Source organism: Peromyscus californicus, unplaced genomic scaffold (assembly GCF_007827085.1).
Source record: "Peromyscus californicus insignis strain IS unplaced genomic scaffold, ASM782708v3 Scaffold_11__1_contigs__length_118956290, whole genome shotgun sequence".
Lineage (NCBI taxonomy): Eukaryota > Metazoa > Chordata > Mammalia > Rodentia > Cricetidae > Peromyscus > Peromyscus californicus.
The window spans coordinates 64344348-64368782 of NW_026294402.1; the positions used below are offsets into that span (position 1 = coordinate 64344348).

The 24435-nt window shown below is 48.5% G+C and overlaps 1 protein-coding gene across 1 annotated transcript in view; it reads left to right on the plus strand.

The window, feature by feature from the left end:
- Anxa2 (annexin A2) overlaps nt 1–22540 on the plus strand; it is a 42135-nt gene extending 19595 nt beyond the window's left edge. The window contains exons 4-13 of the mRNA XM_052713407.1: nt 6286–6380; nt 10172–10285; nt 13425–13515; nt 14151–14230; nt 15561–15620; nt 16737–16830; nt 17787–17882; nt 18336–18394; nt 20086–20208; nt 22202–22540. Coding sequence (XP_052569367.1) covers nt 6286–6380; nt 10172–10285; nt 13425–13515; nt 14151–14230; nt 15561–15620; nt 16737–16830; nt 17787–17882; nt 18336–18394; nt 20086–20208; nt 22202–22261 — 872 coding nt within the window. The 3' untranslated portion in view covers nt 22262–22540. The remainder of the gene's footprint in view (nt 1–6285; nt 6381–10171; nt 10286–13424; nt 13516–14150; nt 14231–15560; nt 15621–16736; nt 16831–17786; nt 17883–18335; nt 18395–20085; nt 20209–22201) is intronic.
- The last annotated feature ends 1895 nt before the right edge of the window (nt 22541–24435 follow it).

Here is a 24435-nt window from a genome sequence, read left to right on the forward strand (position 1 = left end):
AGCCAGGACTGGTAATTTGGGTTTCACTTGCACACCTGGAGGGGAATGCAAGCAGCTGAGTGCAGCCAATAAGAGAGTATATTCTCCGAGGGTGCCAGGAGGTGTATTGGCCGGGGACCAGAACCTCTTACTTATAAGATTGGGGAGGTTGAAGAAAACCCTGCCGCTGTGAGGCACACTTGTGAGGAAGGCCTTTGGAACTCATTGGCCCAGGGCCATCTCGTTCTGCTAGAAGGGAAGCTGTCCACTCTTCCTTTGAGGAGGCCTCCCTCTTGGGCTTCAGGGTCACTGAGGACCAGCCCTCATCTTACAGTTCTTCTCAGAGGCAGAGAAGGCCCCTGTGGAGTCACAGCTTTCCTCTCTACGGGCACTGTCTGCATAGCTGTGTAGGTACCAGGCGTCTAGAAAACACAGGGCAAGGAGTCCCCAGTGCCCTGGCATCGCTGGCATCAGCCTTCATTGGCTACCTCTCCTCATCCCTTTCTCCTTTGTAAGAGGAGACTGCCCTTCTGTCCCCTGAGGAAATCCAAACACCAGTTTCACCCAGAAACAGCAGAAGAAATGGGATTCTTATCTGGCATCTATCTGCACGATGGCTTGAGTGAAGAGTGGGCCTGCTGGGTTCTGTCGCAACTGTTCAGGTTTGTCCTTTCCTGTTCCCTGAGGTGACTGGAGTAGCGGGGCATCCGAAGGTGCCCCTATTTCACACGTGTTATTCCGTTTATGATTGGATTTGCTTCCTTGTGTTTTCCTGCTGGTACTACATGGAATTTTGGAAACATACTAGATTGTTCTCTGAGCATTAGAAGGGCTTTATTTATTTATTTTTTAAGTCAGGGTCTCTTGTATCCCAGGCTGGCCTAGAAGCTGCTCTGTAGCCAAGGGTGACTTTGCATTTCTAACCCTCCAGTTTCCACCTCCCAAGTGCTAGGGTTAGAGGTATGCACCACAACACCCATGCTGTGTGGAGCTTGGTTCCAAACTCAGGACTTCATGTATGTTAGGCCAGCATGCTCCCTGCTGAGCTACATCCCCATCCCTGGGTTCTGGATTATTAATGCATCCCTTGTCTATAACAAAGTAGACTAGGCCTTGGGTCCTTTCTTTCTTTCTTTTTTTGGAGCTGAGGATCGAACCCAGGGCCGCCTTGGGTCCTTTCTAAGAAACTTAACCAAGGTGACATCAGAACAGAGTGGGAATAGAAGTTTGACCTCTGGGTTAAAGTGCCTTCCTGGGTACTCAGCTAAGCTAGGCTGTCCTTGACCTGGGTCCATGTCCCACGCCTATACCACACCTGTCAGAGGCCTGAGGTTCCTCAGCCCCTCCCCTGAGTATACGTTTTCTCTCCCAGTTCTCACGGAGCTTCCATAGTCTACCTTGAAACTGTACTGTTAATCTCCTGAGCACTATTAGCAAACAGGGCCCTGTTTTCTGTCTGCCCTGCATTTTCATAGGCCAGTCATTGAATCCAGGCAAGGGCTAGGCCTGTTCAGAGAAGCCGAGGGAAGGACTTGCCTCCTATCATTCATTCAGTCTTTATTGTGTCCTAGCAAAAGGAGTTTTACCATGGTCCCTGTTTTATATCTGGGGACGCCAGGCATCGAGAGAGAAGCAGGGTGCCCCCAGGTCATACAGGCCTGAGTTCCAGATACTTTCCGGAATATCGCCTTGGTTGCTGCTGCTTATGCAGAGGCCTCCTGTGTTAGTTTTCTCATTCCTGGGTCGAAAGACCCGGCCAAAGCAATTTAGGGGAAGGAGGGTTTCTTTGGGCTCACGATGGGAGTGTATAGTCCATCACGGTGGGGAAGGCGTGGCAACAGGAATGGGAGGCAGCCAGCCACACTACATCCACAGCCAGGAAGTAGAGAGAGATGAACGCTGGTACTCAGCTCACTTTCTCCATTTTAGACAGTCCAGGACCCCAGCCCACGGGATGGTGCTGCCTACATTTACAGTGAGCCTTCCTACCTCCGTTAACCCTCTCTAGGTAATGCTTCACAGACATGCTTAGAAGTTTGTGACTCTAGATCCTAGATCTAGTCGAGTTGGTAATACTAACTGTCATAGTACCCCTGGGGCCCTGGCCCAGTCCTCTCTGGCATACTTCAGGCTCTGTTGTAAAGATGATTTCTTCTAAGCCAAAAATGTCAGGATATCCAGGAAGCTGTAGTCCTCAACCCCTGCCCCCTACCTCTGGGGACCTAGATAAGGCAATTCTCCTTTTCTTTCCAAGCAGACAGCTCCTGTCCTGAGGCCTCTTGAGCCCTCATCAAACAAATGAAATCCACTCTTTGTGCAGTCAGCATGTCTCTGCCACTGTGAGTCAGCATCCTGTTCCAAACGGCTCTTGGTCCCTTGCCACGGACAGTGGAGACACGCATTTTCCATGGAATGCAGGAGTACGGACGGAGCAGACTTGGGATTTCTACCCACAGAGAGGAGGAGGGCGGGCGCAGGCCTTGTGGGTTTGGATTCAGCCAACACTTGAAACTTTTTTTTTTCTTCTCTTTTTTTCTTTTGGTTTTTCAGAGACAGGGTTTCTCTGTGTAACAGTCCTGGCTGTCCTGGATCTCACTCTGTAGACCAGGCTAGCCTCGAACTCACAGAGATCTGCCTGCCTCTGCCTCCCAAGTGCTGGGATTAAAGGTGTGTGCCACCAGTGCCCAGCTACTTGAAACTTTTTAATGCTTGAAAAAAAATATGGTGGATGGTTGAAAAGACCCAAGCCCCCAACGCCACTGCTGGAGCCCAGCTGTCAGTCATGCCTTCTTAGAGCTGTCATTTAGCAAAGCCCTTCCTTAGGTGGACTAGAACAATGGCTGACCTTCCCCATGTCTTCAGTTGGAATACCAAAAATATGTAGATGATTAGATTAGCTGACCATTCTCACCCAGGGAATACATGCTTAGCCTCTACCCTGTGCCCACCGTGTGTTGTTTTCTCACCGGGAGCCAAATACATACCCTCTTAGGCAACTGTAACTTCTAAGGTTTGAGTAGGTTTAGTAAATTCTAAAAAGATCGCCTGAGTGGGGCTCAGCAGTTAAGCATGCTTGCTGCCCTTGCAGAGGACCCGAGTTTGATTGAGTAGACCGACCTCCAGTTTGGCTAACTGGATACCCGGCTGCTGAAAGGAATGCCAGATGCCTCTTTGGTGGCTGAGAACTGGGATTACAGTTGGTGTGGCTCTCTCTTACTAGGTGTCATTTCTTGCCTGGGTTGTTTAGAGAAAAGTAAATATTTCCTTCCCAAAGACTGCAGTCAACCCTCTGCCTCGTAAAAGCAGGCGATGGTGTCACAGTACAGCACAGTGGTAGATGTCCCCTTCCCCAGCCTTGGTCGCCCACCTCTGTCAGTGAGTCCCATGGAAGGGATTATGTGGGAGTTGGTGTTAAAATGCTGCCTTTGGGCTCCCAGGTCCTAGAAAGTCCTAATGAGTAGAGCTCTGGTAGGGACTGAGGAGTTTTGTTGTTCGCATTGATTGGTTGATTAATTTACTGTACGTGAAAGAATGCCGTGGCGCACACGTGGAGGCCAGAAGACAACTTTGGGGAGTCCATCCTCTCCTTCCATGATGTGGGTTGCTCCAAGGCTCAAATTCTGCTTGTCAAGTTCGGCCTCAATTGCCTTTATCCACTGATCCACATTGCCTGCTTGGGGCAGAGTTTTTAGTAAGTGTTCTGGGATTTCAGTACTGGTCAGCTGAGGGTCACATTCTGACTTATAACCTTTAGGAGTCTGACTGAAATCTACCACCATCCCTGATGACATCTAAATGCGGATTAATGTCAGGTTCTGTCAGAGCTTCGATGTGAAACTGTGGGTCTTTGTCCATTGTCCCCAATGTGGGCAGTGAACAGTGTGACTCACAGGAGTCAGCATTTCCACAGGTCACTGATGCAGACCTGGGCCTCAGTCTCAGCTTTGGACTCCCCATCTCTAAAACCTATTTCTTAATAGTTTGAAAGCCTTGATATGTGACTTAGGCTGACTCAAAACCTGCAGTCCTCTTGTATCAGCTTCTTAAGTGCTGAGGTTATAGATCTGTGCCAGATCATGCTCAGTGTCTTCTGAAGTGAGGTCACTGGTTGATTCTAGTTCAAGGACTGTGCAACATTCACTGTGTATCTCACCCCCTGCCATGGCCATTATGATGAATTTTGCAAGTATATTTAGTTACCTTACCCCTCAGATGATCACTGCTAAAACTGATAAATATGCTTCTAGATCCAGTCCTATACACAGATACATACTCTTTTTCTTTCTTTTCTTTTCTTTTTTTTTTCTTGAGACAGGGTTTCTCTGTGTAGCCCACACAACTTTAATCTCAGCATGCAGGAAGTACAGGCAGTCAGATCTCTGTGAATTTGAGGCCAACTGGGTCTAAATAGTGAAACTCCATCTCTAAAAGAAAAAACAAACAACAACAACAAAATGAAGAACTAAATAAAAATTAGATATAGTGGGCCCACTTGTTTACAATCTGTGCTTTTGTTTGTATGTTGTTTATTTTCCCAAGATCAGGCAATATTTCCACACTGTAATTTTAAATGACCACATAGTACTCCAGTATGTGGACAAAAGGATTTTTAACCAGCCCCTTATTGGAAATCCATGGTGACATCAGCATCCTCAGAGCTGACCCAAGTCTAGCAATAGGGACTCTGTGTTTATACTGACTGCCCTAAAATCTAAGCTGAAGTCAGAGTCATTTGTTAATGGCTTAGTATGTTTATTGGTGTGCCCTCACTTTGAAATGAGTATATAAAAATGTGAAGCCATCTTTATCTTTAAAATTTTATTATTATGATTTTTTAATGTGCATTAGTGTTTTGCCATGGGAAGTTTTGGGTCCCCTGAAACTGTAGTTACAGACAGTTGTGAGCTGCCATATGGTTGCTGGGAGTTGGGTCCTCTGGAAGAGCAATCAGTGCTCTTGACCACTGAGCCATCTCCCCAGCCCCCATCTTTATTTTATTTTATTTTTATTTATTTATTTTTTTTTTTGGGTTTTCGAGACAGGGTTTCTCTGTGTAGCTTTGCGCCTTTCCTGGAACTCACTTGGTAGTCCAGGCTGGCCTCGAACTCACAGAGATCCACCTGGCTCTGCCTCCCGAGTGCTGGGATTAAAGGCGTGCGCCACCACCGCCCGGCCCCCATCTTTATTTTTATACCCAGAAATTGTAACTTTCTAAGGACCATGAAACCTCAGAATGCATCCTGTGTCCATCTGCTCATTGTTTTGCCCCCAGACATCATAGTTCTGGGCTCTTGAGTGCTCTGGGATGCCTCCGACTTCCGGTTCAACAAGCCGCGTGCAGTCTGTGAGTGACCTTGTGAGCTCAGAGGCTCCGGAATACCTCCCCAGTTGTGGCAAAGACTTTTCATTTTATTAAACAAAGTTCCTAGTCAGGCAGGAGAGAGCCTTCTCTCTGCCCGAATCCTTAAGACCTAGCTGTCCTGACTTAAATGACATGTGTGGAATATTTCTGATATAAAATTGGAAACTCTCAGATACCACTAGGTATTGCTTATCTTTGTAAATACACATGTTCCAATTAAAATAGGTACTGAAACATTTGGGCGGCACTTCAAAACTCCCAATTTAGATTTAATTTAGATTAAAACACTTACTCTTTTTTAATACAGTTGTAAAATTGATTATTAAAGTCACCGATTGAAGAGTGAAAGCGCAGGATGTGTATTTTCCTTGAGACAATCTTGCCTTCAATAAGTGTGGTTCTATTAATCAATTAAGCTATTAAAATATAACTGCCATATTAAGCCTGACTCGTTTGTCATGACAGCTGGTATAATTATAGAAATTATACCTAGCCATTTATACAGTCGTAATCTTGCAATAAATATAAATAATTGTCTCTATTAATTCATTTTGAAGGTTCTGTCTATTAATTCTCCGGTTAAGTGGCAACTTGGGGATGTTCATTTAAAATCCCTCTAAATCTTTGTTGTTCGTTCTGTCTGGCTGCCAGAGTTATACACACACACACACACACACACACACCTCCCACGGTTGATTTCAGGAACCAATTCATGAATAAAATCGCTTTTTTAAGCACAAACATTTAAAGGGTCGAGGCCCCAGGTCTAAGACTTTCTGGGAAAGAGGGCGATGAGAGTGTCTGTGTTGGGTCGGGAAGAGGGAAGAGCCGCTCTTGACATCCTAGTGTTGGGTATGGAAAAGAGCACGTGGATTTCACTGTGTGAAGGTCCCTTGTAGTAGGAGAGCGTGGTGGGTTAACGGTTCACAATTGGTTCTCCGCAGGAGTGGACGAGGTCACCATCGTCAACATCCTGACTAACCGCAGCAATGCGCAGAGGCAGGACATCGCCTTCGCCTATCAGAGGAGGACCAAGAAGGTAGTGGAGTCTCCTCGGGGTGGAGGGCAGGCCTTGCTGGACTCATGTCCTCTGATATCGCCAGCTCTGTTCTTCATTAGTGCGTGTGTATGTGTGTCCCTTGTTTGTGTCATCCTGCCTACCCCGGGGTGGCAGGCTCCGGAGCTTCCTGGTGATTCTCCTGTCTTCATCTTCCGTCTTGCCGCGGAAATGCTTGTGTTACAGATGTGTGCTACCACATCTGGCTGTTTTACATCTAGCACCACTACCAGCTGTCATGCCCCCACCCCCCACCCGCTGCCCAACATTCTTTCTGTGAATTGTGGCTGGTCTTTAACCAAAAAGAGCCTTCTAGAACTCTTGAATGTCCAAGGTTTCCCTCTTACATCCTTGTGAGGGTTGCTGCTCACACAGGCCCACATGTGGGAGCTAGAACATAAAGGTAACACCCTAGAGCACGTGAGGGAGACACTCCGGAATAGATCGCAAGGAATAGCGGCAGTGGTACCACTTGCCGGGTACTGTGCTTAGTACTTTAGACGGAACAACTCGCTTCCTCTATTGGCTTCTTGTGCTTCTTCATCAGATGTTGTGAATTTAATTTTAGGATGGTTTCCTCCACTGGGCATTGATCCCAACAGGGCATTGATCACTTACACTGAAGGGCTGGGGAGACAACTCAGTTGGTACAGTACTTGCCACACAAGCATGAAGACCTGAGTTCAATCTACAGCATCCATGTGAAAAAAAAAAAGTTAAATACACAGCTTGTCATTGTAACCCCAGTGCTGGGGAGTCTAGACAAGAGGATTCTTGGGGCTCCCTGGACAGTCCGTCTAGCTGATTCCAAAAGCTGAGTTCAGTGAGAGACCCTGTCTCAAAAAATAGATGGAGCTCAACTGAAGAAAGAAAATGAAGATCAACCACCAACCTTCCCATGTAGACACACATGTGCACATGCACCTGCACACATGTGCACATGCACATATATATGCATACACACACACACACACACACACACACACACACACACACACACACACACACAAACACGCTTGGCTTTGTCAAATCATTGCAGCGACTGGGCTGTGTTCTTCCCGCCATCCTCAGCGTGCCCGACTCCCGCTGTTTCAGGAGTCTCTGTGTGTTTTCTCCTTGGCTGGTCCACTTGTGGTTAAAAGCAGCTCCCACTTGTTCATCTTGTTTTGCCTCGGCATTGGGAAATTTTATTTTTAAGGACGTGCTACTTAATTTTTAACTTTTTTTTTTTTTTTTTTTTTTGCTATTAAAAGCTTTTTTCATTGATTCTCGGACGGAGCCATGAGTGGCTTCCTGCAGCTCCCTCTGACTTGAGGCTCCCTTCCAGCCACAGTGGAGGTGACCTGACAGGATGCCAGAAGAGACTGTGTGTTCCCGGAGTTGACATGACCACCAGGTCCTGGGAGTTCCAGGTCAAGCCTGGCCGGAGCTCCCTCCTCCATGCTCTGACATAGTTGGAAAGGACATGAAAAAGGAAGGCAGCTGGCTCCCTTCATCCCACGTGCATTCAAGTTCCTCTTCCACTAGACTTGTATTAATCTGCAGTGAGGCTGAGAGAGGAGTGTTTTATGTCTCTAGCTTTCCCAGAGGATCTGGGGCCTGGGAGAGCCAAGTTCCTGCTGGAACAGGAGGCCCACCACTTTGGACAGTAGGAAATAACTGCTCATTCGGTGTGGTCTTGGAGCTGTGCACACACACAGAGCTTGATTTCACGTTAGAGAGCTGCAGAACACAGATCCTTCACAGCCTGTTGGAGTAAAGATGTTACCAGAGTCCTGAGAAGGGTCAGCAAATACACAGGCATTGCCATGTGCTAGGGACAGCCTACTGTCCTGACGATTCTTGGTGGCCCATGATCATCTGTTACAGAAAGATGCCACAACTGCTTGAGGTCATTTCTGAAGGACATCCTGGCATTTTTTTTTTTTTTTTGCAGATGCATTGTTGGTCAAGGTCTGATCTAGAGCATCAGTTCTTAGCCTGTGGGTCATGACCCCTTTGGGAGGCAAATGACCCTTACACAGGGGTTGCCTAAGACCATCGGAAAACACAGATATTTACACTACAACTCATAACAGTAGCAAAATGACAGTTACAAAGTAGCAAGGAAAATAATTTTGTGGTTGGGGGTCACTACCATACAAGGAACTGTATTAAAGTGTATGTGTAAAGGGTCGCAGCACAGAAATGTTGAGAACCACTGCTCTAGAGGGATCCAGACTGACCCTGCCCAGGTGACAAGCCACAGATCTTGGCACAGCTAGCAAAAGGGGGCCACGAGGAGGAAGGAATTTGGATTTGTGCTTTGCACATTCAAACCAGTACTAGGCATGAGGTTTCTCTGTACAGAGGACAACTGTTCTTTTTTTAATTCCTTCTGGGATTTTTGTTTGGACATTCTGAGGAATGCAAGTCAAAGCGGAAAAATCCAGTAGGTACCCAGATGCCTGTTAAGGTTGGAGCACAGATGGTGGTGTGGAATGTGGAGGGTAGACTAAGTTGGGATCACTTAACTTTAGGGTTCTAGTTTGGAAGGCTGGCATCATAATTGGTATGTGTTGTTTTAGAAAGACCCTCCTACCTCCCATGCAGGTTTAGGACATCAGAAGCCAGAGAAAGAAGGTGGATGGGCTGGTCCCAATGCTTCCTCAGATCTACATCAGGTCTGACGTTCTTGACATGTGTGTTCGGAAAGATTGTCTCTAAAGCAGGCTGCCTATCACTCTAGAGGCAGGGACAGGAGGATCCCCAGGAACAGTTGACCAGCCAGCCAACATGGCCAAGTTTCAGGCCAATGAGAGTCCCTATCTCAAACAGAAAGTGGAGGGCACCTGAAGAATGGCACCTAAGCTTGTCCTGTGACCTTTACACACATGTACACCTTCATATATGTACACATGTACACACGTACACACGTACACACACACACACACACACACACACACACACACACACACACACACACACAGGAGAGAACAATTGTAGTTCCATTCAGTTCAGTTCAGCCAGTCGGTACCCTTAGCTGTTAAGATGCCCACTCTCCAAGGAAAATATCTTTAAGAGCCACCCTGAATTAAGGATATCTGTCTACATATGTAAGTGCTGCCTCAGACCTCTGGCTTTATTAAAATCGTGTGTTCACAAGGATAGCAGCACCCCTAAGAAATAATATTCAACAGGGAGTCAAAAGGGGAATCTGGGGGGGCTGGAGTTCACATCATATTCACTCACACCACCCCGATTTGGAGGAGTAGATGGCTGATGGTGAGGTGCAGTGTTTTACACAGGGCAGGCTTGGTTCTACTCCCGGCCCCGCTAGGACTTCCTGTTCCTTCTGCAGGCTACAAGGCCCCACCCTAGGGCAGCTTCACAAACGTCTTCCCTGGGATCTCAGCAGCCCTGGAGGACTCTGCTGTTCTCTCTACCACACTTCTTTTCAGCTAGACTTTGACCTTGGAAAGTGCCCTGTCTTCCACAGGGTGCCCCCACGGTACTGGTACTGTGAAGCTCCGTTCTTAGCTCTCTCAGGAACTCTTAGGCTACACCGGTGTCTGGCTAGTGATCAGCCTGGATATTAATGGGTTTTGTTACAATGTGGTTTCCGACCTCCTGGTCTGATGAAGGGAATGTAGGGAGGAAGTTCTCCCCAGACCACAGAGTGGTCAGAGACTCACAACCTGCCTTTTAGACAGAGATGTCTCATTTTCTGTCTCACTGGTTTTAAAATGGATATTGATCATAAGCGTGGCTCCTAAAACATCTCTCTTTGGCAGGAGCTTCCATCAGCGCTGAAGTCAGCCTTATCTGGCCACCTGGAGACGGTGATTTTGGGCCTATTGAAGACACCTGCCCAGTATGATGCTTCTGAACTGAAAGCCTCCATGAAGGTAAACACATGTGGGATGTCATCTGTCAGCTCTCCCATTAACGTATGTGAATTACAGCCTTGTGAGTGTAATTAGGTGATTGTCAGTTGTGTTGGGCTCTTATTTGAAATCATACCCCCCCCTCCCCAATGCTATAAGTTGTCAGGATTTGAACCAAAAATATTTCAATTTCTCTCTCTTTTTTTAAGACTGCAAAGAAATTTCCTGATGCTGAGAAGTCAGTTAGCAGCTGCTCAGACTTGGCACCTGGGCGATTGGAATGCCTTTCGGGAAAACTGCTTCCTTGATTACACTTCCTCTTTAAGGAGGATATGTGGGGTGTTAAGGAGAAAGAAAAACAGCTTTTGTTTAGCAAAGCTTGCAGATTCTGCCCATGCCCTCCTGGTGCCGCTTCCTCTGACTTTCCCCCGTCCAGTCCCGGTCCAAAATTCAGATTTGAGCCCAAAATGAGCAACGTAGTGCAGGTAGGGCTCGATTTCAGGTTGGAAATAGCACCTGGATTCAGTGGAAAGTTTGGCAAGGTGTAATACTGTTATCTAAGTTTTGATTTTGCAAAGTTATTTTGAACATGGGATTTGAAGTTAAATTAGTAAATTCAAGTTTAGAAGCACCCTTGGATTTTGTGCCCACCTAAGCTACACAATATTACTTAAATGTAAGAGCTATATAAATGTCCTACACAGCAAAGCTCAGGGCCCCCTTTCTGGGTGTGCTTGTGACACGTTGGATAATCTGATGCTGCCCTCTGCTGGCACAGCTGGGTAAGGCATCCGTAGTGAGCGGAAACCATCTATCACACGCAGTTGAACTGTCATCTTTCCCGCAGAACACACTGGGAATGAGGCCCCCTCACACACAGGGCGTCACCAGAACCCTGGACTTGTTAGCACAGAGCCACTGTAGGACTTGTTAAATGTCTCTTTCTTCAGTTCATCAGCATAGCTCACGTGGCACTCAGTTTATTTGGGTGGGCTTGCCTGGAGTGTCCTCCTAGATAGGCTGTGCTGCAGGGGAGAGATCAGGAAGAACAGTGCCATGTAACCAGGCATGCATGGGGTGCGTGCTGATAACCCCAGCGCTCCAGATGGGGGCAGAGGGGATCAGATGTTCACGATCATCCTCGGCTGTGTGGGGAGGTTAAGGCCAGGCTGGATACATGAGACTTTATCAGAGGGAGGAAGGGAGGGAGGGAGGGAGGAAGGGAGGAAGGGAGGGAGGGAGAGAGAGAGAGAGAGACAGAGAGAGACAGAGAGAGAGAGAGAGAGAGAGAGAGAGAGAGAGAGAGAGAGAGAGAGAGAGAGAGAATAGTTTCATGTCAACAACAGCTCGATGAAAGTAGCATTCCTGAGATTGTCAAATCTTTGGACCTTTGGGGCCATGTGTGAGCCAATCTTTTCCTAGGTTTCTTAAACCATCAACACTCAGATCAGTTCATCTTACTTTTGTCAAGAATCCACTTAGTTGTGGTTCATGTGATTCCCCTGGCCTCTATTATTAGGTATTATTGACTCGAAGCAGACCTGTGTGAGCAGTCAGTCACTCCACTAATCCAAGTAATCGAACCCTGTGAAAGGCGCTTTAACTGTGCCATCTTTGACCTGATGCCAGCCTTTCCATTAGCTGTCCCGGTTGAGGAACCCTTCTGAAATACACACATCTTGAAGGGACATTAACTAAAAGGATGCTTTCCTTAAAAAAAAAAAAAGTCAGTTTTCACTTCAGGCAATACCAGTGGCGGTGTCTTACCGTATGTCACAGGAGAAGTTGCTTCTGTGATAAGAATTATGGGTAAGCTGGGGAAAGCTTGGGCCAAAGTTTTAGAAATTGCCAAGGTCACCTTTGAAAGCAGAGATAAAACCCTGTTAGAGTTCTCCGATATGCGGGTGATGGAGAGCGAGATACTGTGTGCTCAGCGCCCGCTCCTTGGTGTCAGGACACGGCATTTCTCCTGGCACATGAGTTACTGTCACTTCGCATTTCTGTCATCGCTGAAAAAAAAAAAAACCCTGCCTCTCCCTGGAAATATTCAGAAACTTGGTGGTCATCTCAGAATACCTGCTCGGAGGGCTGTGTAGACTTTTTGCTGACAAGGGAAGAATTTGGGGTTTTGCTGGAACCTGCGAAAAATCATGATTAAAAACTCCGGGAGAAGAGTCAAAGATTAGATTAAGACTAAAATTCAAAATTAACTATTAACCTGGGGCTTAGCTTAGATTATACCAAGCACATTTTTAAAGGGGCATATACACTCTAATAAGTTTAATTAATAGCTGACACACTTTTCATGTGGATAAGGACCTTTCTTATTGTATTAACACCTTATAATTGATTTACATTTTAAACAGCTGTAATTCTACTTAGTTCAAAGTGGTACCTCTATATTCGTGAAGACAAGTACTAGAGGACCCTGGTTATTAAGCCTTGACTTTGATCAGGAAGCCAGCTTTGAAATACATGTTTCATTGAGTCCTTTCAAGCTCTCCAGCAAGCTCAAAAGTGTAGATATTAAACCGGAATATCTTACTCATTAAACTCTCATTTCCTAATAAAGTGCTGGTGTCTAGGATTGTTTAGCAATTTTGTTATTCCCTTTTTCTTCACTAAAATACCCAAAAAGTGCAGAGTAATCAAGCAAAAATGGAAGTCACATGATGCATTTTTTTAATGTTGAGCTGTTTTTGCATTTCAAAGAAGAGAGACTAGTTTTTACCCTAATGGCACCTTTCTCCACTAAGTAGATGTTCTAATCTATGACAGCTGCCTGACAGTGATCGCATACCATTTCTTTTCAATGAAGACAACTATTTCCTGTTTATTAAAATAGCGGGCAGCCATGATCGAAAGTAGCAAAGACTAACGGCAAGTGGGAGCCCGTGGCCTCCCCCTGCCCTCTGAGATATCTGAGGGCCATCTCTTCTCATTCATGTTTTTAAAAAACAGAGTTGAACATAGATGTGCCACTTACACCGTCTTGGGATCTGGTGATGTGACAGAAAAAACAGCCTTATTTTGTGCTTAAGGAGTCGAGCACAGACTGCTCAAGAGAGGTATACTGGGGAGATGTAGCTAACAGAGCCATCTGTTTGCAGCAGACTGAGGGTGAGGAGGGCCGCTGATGTCTGGGCTTCTTGCTTCCCAGGGCCTGGGGACTGATGAGGACTCCCTTATTGAAATCATCTGCTCCAGAACCAACCAGGAGCTGCAGGAGATTAACAGGGTGTATAAAGAAAGTGAGTAGCCTGTTCTGGGATCCAGCCTCTCAGCCCAGTTGCGTGTGTGTGTGTGTGTGTGTGTGTGTGTGTGTGTGTGTGTATGTGTGTATGTGTGTGTGTGACTAAACCTGGAGCTCACCAATTAGGCTAGACTGGCCAGCCGGTGAGTCCCATGGACGCCCTTGTCTCTGCCTCCCCAGTACCGAGATTACATGCATACACCTGCCACATTGTGCACACGTGTGGAAGTCAGAGGTCAACCCTCCAAAGCAGCTGATTCTATCCTTCTACTGTGGAGGGGTCTAGAGGCTAGAGCTTGGTTCACCAGCTGTGGCCGCCAGCACTTTTATCTCCTGAGCCATCTCGCCAGTTTGAGAACCAGAATTTTAATTAGAAAAGAGTCCGCTGATTAAAGAGAGCCCAAGGACCCCTGGCTCGATTTAGACTTGTTTGTTGGCACTGACAATCACCCTAACTCCGATCTCATGGGAGCGAACATCCTTCTAGAGAAGTCCTCCTCAGATAGGGAATAGACTGTTTCCACACTAACACGACAATGCCTGCTTTTGGAAACTTGGTGGGCGAGAGATAGATGGGGTTGGCGGTCGGGTGTACCAGTGGGAAGCATTAAGCCAGATGTGGTGTTTTCTCAGTGTACAAGACCGATCTGGAGAAGGACATCATTTCTGACACATCTGGCGACTTCCGCAAGCTGATGGTCGCCCTTGCAAAGGTTGGTCTCAGTCTTCCCCTCCCCCCTTGCCTCCTTCCAGGGCAGGCAGGCAGGCAGGCCCGCACAGCTCCTTCTATACTGGGAGGAATTAACTAAATCCTCGTGCCTGCTCAGAAATTCCGTTGCCTTCCCGCCGCTGCAGAGCTGTCATTTTGTTAATAGGATTTCTTATCCTGCAGAACCGTGTGGACAACTGGACTCCGTGGCCAGGGGAGGGGTGGGCGGCTCCCAAGCTCTGGCCTGGATTTCTGTGTTAACCTTCACCGAGTGACTGAAGGAAGGTCACTTCGCCACTCTGTGGCCACACCAAACCCATGAAAGTGACCTTACCTTACTTCTTTCACCTCTGACCTTTCCTGTGTGTACAAATGTTTGCCTGTGTAGTGCTTTGGCATGTGCGGGGGGCCTTTGTGGGCTCTTTGCTAACGTTAGCACACTAACGTGGATATAAGGCATGTCTCCTGTGAATCTCTAGTTCCGGCCAGCGTGCACCCGAACACCTGTCTGTCCAGGGACGGGAATTTTTCTCTCAGGCAAATGTGACTGAGGAGTGCGCTGCAGCCTGGCCCACTCGCATCTCCGTGACAGTGACAATTCTGTGGCTCTCCTGTCTTCACTTGCCCCTGTCTGGGCACCACAGTCCCCGGGTCTTTTTAGAATCCACTTGTATCATTTTGCTTCCTTGACCAAAATCCGTTGCTGCCGCACCCTTCCAGAAAGCCCTACTGCCTTCGCCCTGGGCATGTCAATGTTTATCTTCGTCACTGTGATTCTGTCCTGCTGCTCTGTGGTCCCTCTGGACGGTGTGTCCCTCACCTGTAAGCCTGTTCCACTTCTGCCTTTCTTGTACAGAGTGCCCCCACCTGCCACCATACCGCTGGCCCCTTAGGGTTCCGCTCAGGTCCCATCCTGTTATCCCTGGGCTCAGCTGACTGCTCTCTGCAAGAGTTTCCCCTCCGTTTGCACATCATCACGGCACTCCCGGGGGTCATGTGTTTTACCAAGATACACAGTTTGAGGGAGAGGCTGAAATGGCTTCAGCTTCTCTGGGGTGTGGCTCAGAGAATTGTGTGAGATGCTTACTCAGGACTGGGCACCCAGGGGTGGCTAACTCTGGTGAGGCACCAGAGTGTACACAAGTGTACACACTTGCTTCCCTGATGATCTCGCTCTTCCCCGGCCTTGTCTAGATTAACAGGGGAAAAGCTGTAGGTGGTGTTTGCTCAGGAATGAAGCAGTTACGGCTCCCCGGAGTTGGAGAAGAACCACCCCCAGCCTCATAATGCACAAAGAGCTAGGTCTGACTGTCTTCCCTGTCCTTTTCCTGTAGGGCAGAAGAGCGGAGGATGGTTCTGTCATTGACTATGAACTGATTGACCAGGATGCCCGGGTATGTGCCAAGCTTCTTGGCTGAAGTTTATATGGCCTGTGCTTTTGGAGGGGTTGTATCTCACATAACCATGTATTTATGTACCATGAATAACCCCAAACTGATATTTGTTATCTCTCAGGTTCTCTGGGTCAGGCATGGGACTGGATTGGTCAGATGTTTCTGGCTCCAGGTCTCCCGTGAGGTTGTAGACAAGATGCTGTCAGGGCTACAGTTACCGAGAAGGTGACTGGGTCAAAGGGATCTTCCCTATGTAGCTGCTTGAATGTCCTGTCAACATGGCGGCTGGCTTCCCAGGAATGAGTGATTCAAGAGGGAGCCAGAAGCCCTCGGGCTTTTATGGCCCGGTCTCAAGTGTCACACACCGGCACTCTTGTCATAATGTGATCATTAGAAGTGAGTCCGTGAGTCCAGCCCACAGCTGTGGGAGGGGTAGAACTAAGTAATGTCCCTTACAAGGGAGCAGTGGCCCTTTTTAAGCCTCAACCCATCTGAGACTATGAGGCTTGCACCTACTTCCTGGGAACAACACTTGTAATGCTGCTGTTGATTACCAGATCTGTACCCCGCTCCCATGGGCTCCTTCAGGCTTGGACTGCATGGAAGTGCTTGGTCCTGGCAGTAGCTGGTAGAGAAGATGGAACAGATGCAGTAGGTCCAAGCAGGATAGGAGGTCTCCCTGCCCCACTCAGTGGGAACAGGGGAAGGTGACAGAGGCTGGCCCCTTCCTCATAAAACTGATTTAGATGACTGTGACCTAGGTGTGCCCTCACGTAGAGGGGCCAACAGTTGGGTTATCTCAAGGCATGCCATGAAAGCTGCAGACAAAATCATGTGCCTCAGTTTGAAAATCCTATATCGTCTGCAGAATACTCCTAGTATGAGGGAAAGGTTTTTACTAAGTGCTAGAAGTGGGCTTTGTGGTCTCGGGAGATAGCTCAGTGTGGTCCCGAGAAGCCAAAACCTTGAGCTCACCTGTTCTGAGTGGTACATTGGGGGGGTCACACCCACAGTGTGGGCTTCCGTGCTCACTTGTCTCTTGGGATGGGCTTTGGAGTGACACTTGCTAGGGGGCCCGTGTGGTTGACGTTTCCCGTTTGCCGGCCTCTCTCACAGGACCTCTATGACGCCGGGGTGAAAAGGAAAGGGACTGACGTTCCCAAGTGGATCAGCATCATGACTGAGCGCAGTGTGTGCCACCTGCAGAAAGGTGGGTGCTATGCCAGGGAGACCTCGGTGCCAGGGGCTCTCGGATGGCATAGATGAGGCTTGGATCTTCCAGAACAAGGCTCATTCTCCACCTGGCTCTCCCAGTTTTTTTTTTAAATCAAATCATTTGGTCTCCTTTCTCACCTCTGTCCCCAAATATGTTCTATATTTGCTGTGTTAGCTTGTTTTATCCCGTGTGTGTGTGCGCGCGCACATGTGTGTGGAGTGCATGTGGGAGCCAGAGGTAAACCTCAGGTATCGCACCTGAGGAGCCATTCTCCCTGTTTTGTTTTGTTTCTTAGTTCACTGGAGTTCAACAGCGAGGCTAGGCAGGCTGACCGGAGACTCCCCCCCCCCCCCCAACGCAACCCCATCCCCCTGCAGCAGGCTTCCCAGCACTGGCATCGCAAGCACACATTACTATGCTTGGATTTTTCCTTAAAAACATGGGCTTCAGGGGTTAACACAGGTCCTCATGCTTGCAAGACAAGCATGCTGTCATCCGAGCCTTCTCCCTGCACCTTGCTACTCCCTTTCTTATTGGAGGAGCCTTTGATCTTGCTGTGTTTATTGAAGTGGAGGACATGACCAGCTGTCCCGTTTCTCACGACATCTAGATAGATGGGTTCCAGTCAGAGAGGATGGAGGTGATCCCATTCTGTAGCCTAGGCAGAGCCATTAGGGGCAGGAGCTAGACCTGAGTCTCTAGCAAGACAGGTGCAGTTCAGCTCTGGTCCACCAGAGTGACCTCCAACCCAGCCATGGCACCTGTGATCACCTTCAGGTTTTGTTTTGTTTTGTTTTTTTGGGGGGGGGCTGTTTTTGTTTTGTGTGTGTGTTGTGTTTTTTGTGTTTGTCTTGCTGTTGTTGTTGTTATTTATCATGGTGTATAATTATGTAGGTCATCAGTGCAGCTTTGACTAGCACTTCTGATATGACTTGTTGCCTTTTTTTCAGTGTTCGAAAGGTACAAGAACTACAGCCCTTACGACATGCTGGAAAGCATCAAGAAGGAGGTCAAAGGAGACCTGGAAAATGCCTTCCTGAACCTGGGTAAGCAAGCGTGGCCTTTCCTCCCTGGAAGAGAGGACGGGAACAGGAGGGATGAATGGCCATCTTCTTAATTCAAGGGGACTTGGGAGGTGTGGTGGCTTTTCTGCACGTCTGGGAGAGTTTTAGGATTGGCTGTAGATTTAAATGTGAAACTGCAGACAGGCTTACGTCAGCAGAGCCGAGAGTGGCCAGGGATGACTGTGTCAGGGGAGGAGAGAGGCCTGTGGTGGGGAAGCTCACGTGTACACTGGCTCATCACTGACCTCCGCATCTCATTATTGAAAATACCATGGTGGGTGGGACTTAGTGGGCACAGGATTTCGAGTTTCCTACATTCTGCATCCATGTGACAGGCCCATTCTGGTCAGTGTCTCAGAGCCAGGCCATCATCTCCCTCACTGCAAGAGAGGCAAGCAGACTCACTCAGCCTGACACTGTCTCTTCTCTCCACAGTCCAGTGCATACAGAACAAACCTCTGTACTTTGCTGACCGGCTGTATGACTCCATGAAGGTAAGGACGGCTGGCCCAGAGGCCCCATTTCCACTAGGCTCCTCTGCTGTTTTGGCTCAAACTGAATCTTCTTGACTAGTGTTTAGAGCAGCGGTTCTCAACCTTTCTAATGCTGCGACCGTTTAATACAATCCCGCATGTTGTGGTGACCTCCCCCCCAACCATAAAATATTTCTGTTGCTACTTCATAACTGCAATTTTGCTACTATTATGAAACGTAATGTAAACATCTGATATGCAGGATATGTGATACATGAACCCCAAGTTGAGACCCCCTGGTTTAGAGGAAGGGTCCCCATTATCTGACAGGAGCGTGCTAGCTAGCTGAGATTGTATTTGGCGGGTGAGAAAGCACCAATCCACCTTCTCCCAACTGTTTAAGTATGTGTGATGCAGCTCCAGAAGAAAGTGTCACAGGTGGGGAAAGGTTAGGTGACAATGGTGTCTGAGTCCTGCTGGGGTTTCAGTGACGACCTCCTGTTATCCCCAGGGTAAAAACAAACAGGATGCGAGAGACCATCCGCAGGTACTATGTGATAGCTTTTCAGCTTCCTCCCTCAAGTCCTGGCAGGAAACCCTGCAGGGGCTTGCAGGAAACCCTGCGGGGCTCCCGTTTTTATCTCCTGGATGAGAAAGGAAGTGGGAGCACTCAGCGCCTTCCACGAGCATGCAGTCACAGAGCAGATCCAGAGCTGTGGGTTCTTCCTGCACGAACTGCCCCAGAGCAGCCTGTTTCTCACACCCTTGTCCGGCCTCGAGTGCTCTGCTCTCCAGGCCTTTGCTTTCCCTCTCTGGAGCACTCCCCTCGTCCATGCCGCCGCTCTGCCAGCTCTCCTCGGTTGTTCGTTGGTTTTGTTTCGTTGTTTTGGTCACAGATAACTGTTTCCTCGGTCTGGGCTGTTCCATGCCTTCACACAGAGCCACGAAGACAGCATGCTGGCCCTTCCTCTCTGCATCCTTAAGTGTCAGCAGCCCATGTTGCATGTGCAAACTTGCAGGCTGGCCTTGATAAGCACAGAGCTGACGTCTGCGCCTGGCTGGAGAGATGGTCCAGCAGTTAAAAGCACATATTGCTCCCGCAGAGGACCTGAATTTAGTTCCTAGCGTCTATTTGGAGTCATTCCTAGGCTCCTGAAACTCCAACTACGGGGGAATCTGACGCCCTCTTCTGGCCTCTGTGTGCACCTACATGTACACATATGTGCTTCCCCATACTTAGAAAATGTAAAAGAAATCTTTAAAAATTAAAATGTGCTTGGCAATCCAAGATGCTCATCTTTGTCAAGGGAATAGTTTCAATATTGTGTTTTTAGTCTTGTACAGCAACAGTACCAGGAACCATGTAAGTGAGGCTGAACCATGTAAGTGAGGCCAGCGAGATGGCACAGACATTAAGGGCACCTGCTGCTTTCGTGGAGGGGCTGGGTTTGGCCCCCAGCACCATGTTGGACAGATCACAACCATCTGGAACTCCAGCTCCAGAGGATCTTCCTCTTTCCTGGCCTCCAGAGGAAACCTTTACACACACACACACACACACACACACACACACACACACACACACACACATTTAAAAATAGAAATCAATTTAAAAAAAGCAACCACATAAGTGCCAGAAAAATGTGGTCTGTGCTTTTTATAATGGTAACATTGTCAAGGAACTTAACTTAAATGATCAATTTGACTTCCAGGGCAAGGGGACTCGCGACAAGGTCCTGATTAGAATCATGGTCTCCCGCAGTGAAGTGGACATGTTGAAGATCAGATCTGAATTCAAGAGGAAATATGGCAAGTCCCTGTACTACTACATCCAGGTAAAGCCTGTGACACTAGGCTGGCTCCACCAGACATGATATGTGTGTGTATGTGTGTGTGTGTGGTCGGGGGAGGTGGAGGTGGCCAGAGAGAGCAGTGGCAGAGTGGTGATGACCTCTCTGTTTCCTCATTTTGTAGGGAATAGATGTGAGGCACCATGTATCAGGAGTTAATATTGAGGACAAGCTTCATGATTTGTCATAGATTCTAAGGTTCAGAGCAGGATTATACATTTCCCATGTGTCATTGTACAGTGGTCATTGGTGTTGATGGTGCCGATCCTACAAGACTTAGGGACAATCTAAGAGACTGAAGTCCAAAGACATTTTGTACTCTGTGATACTGCTGCTTCTCGAAGATCCTTGGGAAGACCTAACAGTGTGTCACTCACGGCTCCCACCCCTTTCAGCCTAGTGGCTGTGCATTTTGGAAGGATGGAGGAGTCCCCGTGTTCCCACTGTGCTTAGCTCCCACAGGATTTATTACAGGAATGGCCTTGCGCCGGGCGGTGGTGGCGCACGCCTTTAATCCCAGCACTCGGGAGGCAGAGCCAGGCGGATCTCTGTGAGTTCGAGGCCAGCCTGGACTACCAAGTGAGTTCCAGGAAAGGCGCAAAGCTACACAGAGAAACCCTGTCTCGAAAAACCAAAAAAAAAAAAACAGGAATGGCCTTGCATATGCCAAGCAAACACTCCACTGCTGAGCTAGCATTCCCAGCTTTTTTTTTTTGGTTTTTCGAGACAGGGTTTCTCTGTGTAGCTTTGCTCCTTTCCTGGAACTCACTTGGTAGCCCAGGCTGGCCTCAAACTCACAGAGATCCGCCGGCCCTCTGCCTCCCGAGTGCTGGGATTAAAGGCATGTGCCACCACCGCCCGGCCCGCATTCCCAGCTTTTTAATTCTTTAAAAAAATTGTTGGTATGTGTGTCTGTGTGGGTGTGGGTGTGGGTGTGCAGGGGCGTGTGAAGGCCAGTGGTCAACCTCTGGTGCATTTTCTCAGGGACTGTCCACCTTGTTTGTTGAGACAGAGTTTCTCACTGAGACTTGGGGCTCACTGACTGAATGAGGCTGGCTGGCTAGTGAACCCGGAGATCCTCCCGTCTCTGCTTCCCAGTGCTGGGATTCCAGTGTGCATCACCAGCCCTGGCTTTTTAAGATGGGGGATTGCACTCAGGCCCGCCCCCCCAAGCTTGTGTGGAAAGCACTTTACAGATTAAACTGTCTCCCTCCTTTTTCACTTTGAGAGGAGCTCTTACTAAGATGTCTGAGCTGGCCTTGAACTTGTGATCCTCCTGCCTCATTCTCCCAGGTAGCTAAGCGTATGGACATGCACTACCAGGCCAGTCTGCCAATTGCACTTTCTTTTTTTTTTTTTGGTTTTTCGAGACAGGGTTTCTCTGTGTAGCTTTGTGCCTTTCCTGGATCTCGCTCTGTAGACCAGGCTGGCCTCGAACTCACAGAGATCCGCCTGGCTCTGCCTCCCGAGTGCTGGGATTAAAGGCGTGCGCCACCACCGCCCAGCGCCAATTGCCCTTTCTAAAAGATCCTGACATTTCCATATCTGTCATAATCTAAGGTCACCAGGGACAACTGTAGGGAGAGTCAGTGTGTCCAGGCTTCTTAGGGCACGTGGTTAAAGCTGGGGCCAGTTAGACTCTTAGACATGTCTTCACTTCACTAGTTATTTTCATGTGACCGAAGAGCGGCAGCTGGGGGTCCACCCCATCCTCTGCAGAAGGGTGAGGGTGCAGGAGAAAAGGGGGGATGCGGAGGACTCCCCCAGGAACCTCCTGTGTGTGGGGTTCACCCTCCACTCTTGCAGTCATGGTAGGACTCGAAGTGCCATTTCCCACTGCCCTCTGGAGGACCAGGGCCTTGGTACACTGTGCAGGCATGCGACATCACCATGGCACACCAAGGCTGTGGCAGGCTGCCGTGGAGTCCGTTCTTTTCTTCTGACACTACCATTCTTTTTTCTTTCTGGCCCCTTGTAGCAAGACACCAAGGGGGACTACCAGAAGGCACTCCTGTACCTGTGCGGTGGAGATGACTGAAGGGCTCGGCATGGCGGGTCACGCAGAAGTGGCCCTACCTGTGCCCCCCACCTACCGTTCTAGAGAATCGGCTTGCCGCTAATGGACCCGGAGCTCCTCCCTGTGAAGATGACCATAGAGACCCATCCCCCATCTTAGCTGCCTTAGCATAGCCTGGCTTTCCCTTCATTCTCCTCTTTATGCCAAAGACATTCCAGGGAGTTGGCTGTACCGTTTGTGACGCGAGACACGTCACCTCTTATGTACTGTGTCGTGAATAAACCATTTTTACTTTAGAAACAAGAATGCCGCTGCTGTCACTTCCATGCCGAGGTTCAGAGATCAAACATGCTTGGGATTCGATTGATCACCCAGAGAGGCTGCCCCTAGAGGAGGAACATTCTAGAACTGAGCTCCCTCCTCTGGTAGCCACTATACAGACATGGCTTTTAAAGGACGGGTGAACTTAAATTACACACAGTTCAAAATCGAGTTCTTAGGCAAGGACTCTAGCACCCACCTGGTTCTGTGAGTCCTTTTCCTTGGGGACAACAAGCATTTTAGTCACACAGATAAACACTGATGACACACCATGAACGGAATGATTCCATCCCAGGCTCACTTGGTGAACCAGAGCTGAACTAGGGTTCTCAAGAGAGCATGGGTCAGGGGTCACTGACAGGGGCATGGGCAGCTGAACAGTGGCTTCATCAGTGAAGAAAATGTCCCTCTCAGCACAATTATTTGTCTTATATGTCCTCACATGGGGGCGGGGGGGGGGGCAATACATTGCTCCCCACACTAACCTGGCAACACACTAATGTGTACATCCTGGAGGAGGGGGAGGGGTCACAAGCCTCTCCCTGCTTCACCATAGACTGTTACCGAGCAGGGCATCACAGCTGCTGAGAGTTCAAGTGGACAAAGGTCCAGCCATGTTTGGAGGACAGTGTCCTACAACACAGGTGTACAGGAACCCTGGGTTTGATTCCTAGCACCACAATAAAGAGACAATTACCAATTCAGGCACGCTGTCCATATTTCAAAAGCTCAGTACCCACTTCTGGTGGAAATAGAACATTGGCACTCTAATGGAAGCCCCTTTGGGGTTACTCCACATGCCTAGAGGTGAGAGGGCTGGGGGGCAAGGTCCCAGTGAAGCAGCTGGAAGCCAGTATCTGAGGTTCTGGCCACAAACTGGGGAGAAGTCTGAGATGGGATGGGATAGTCTGGGCTTTCTTTGGTTGTTGTGGTGGGTTTGTTTGGTTTTTGCTACTTTTAAGGGACTTGTTTTTATGTTTAATTGTGTGTGTGTGTGTGTGTGTGTGTGTGTGTGTGTGTGTGTGTGTGTGTGTGTGTGTGTGAGTGCAGGTGCCTGAAGAGGCCAGGAGAAGACATCCCCTGGAGCTGGAGTTACAGGCAGTTGGGAGCCATCTGGTGGAGGTGCTAGGAACTGAACTCAGATCTTCAGCAAAAGTAGCATGTGCTCTCAACCTCTGAGCCATCTCTCCAGTCCCTTTCATTGTTCGTTTGTTTATTTATTTTATAGAGTCTCTAGTAATTCAGGAAGCCTCATGTGGCCCCAAACTCACTCTGCTGCTGAGGATGACTCTCTGCCTCCAATTCCCATGTGCTGGGATTATAGGCCTGTGCCACCACGCCCGATGTATGCAATGCTGGGGATTGAACCCAGGACTTCCTATATGCTAGCAGGCACTCTCCTACAGAGCTGAATCCCCAGCCTGGAGTCTGTAGCCAATGTTGCAAATATCTCTGGAAGTCGTTAAACTTACAAAAATAAATTGCACTCAATCACGACCTTAAGAACCTGCCTGCCAGGGAGTCAGGCTTCAGCAAGTATGCGTATCCAGCAGGGCTAGGCTCGCCAGAGCAGATCGGGAGCATGGGGAGGAAGGCAACTTCTTTCAGGAAGGACTGAGGTGGATGGCAGCAGGAAGGCAACATTTGATCTGGGCCCTAAAGTCTCTGGTGAGGTTTTACAGTGAGGAGGAGGCCCTCCACACAGATTCTAGTAGCTCATCCATTGATGGACAGGCCATTCATACAACTGGTAAAAGTCCAGCTGCAACCCAATAAATGGTTCGTTTCTGCTGCCACTTGATAAAGTCAGTGACAGAGACTGGGAGACAGAAGAGCAAGCTCTATTCAGTTGACCCAAGAATGGGAGAGTGAGA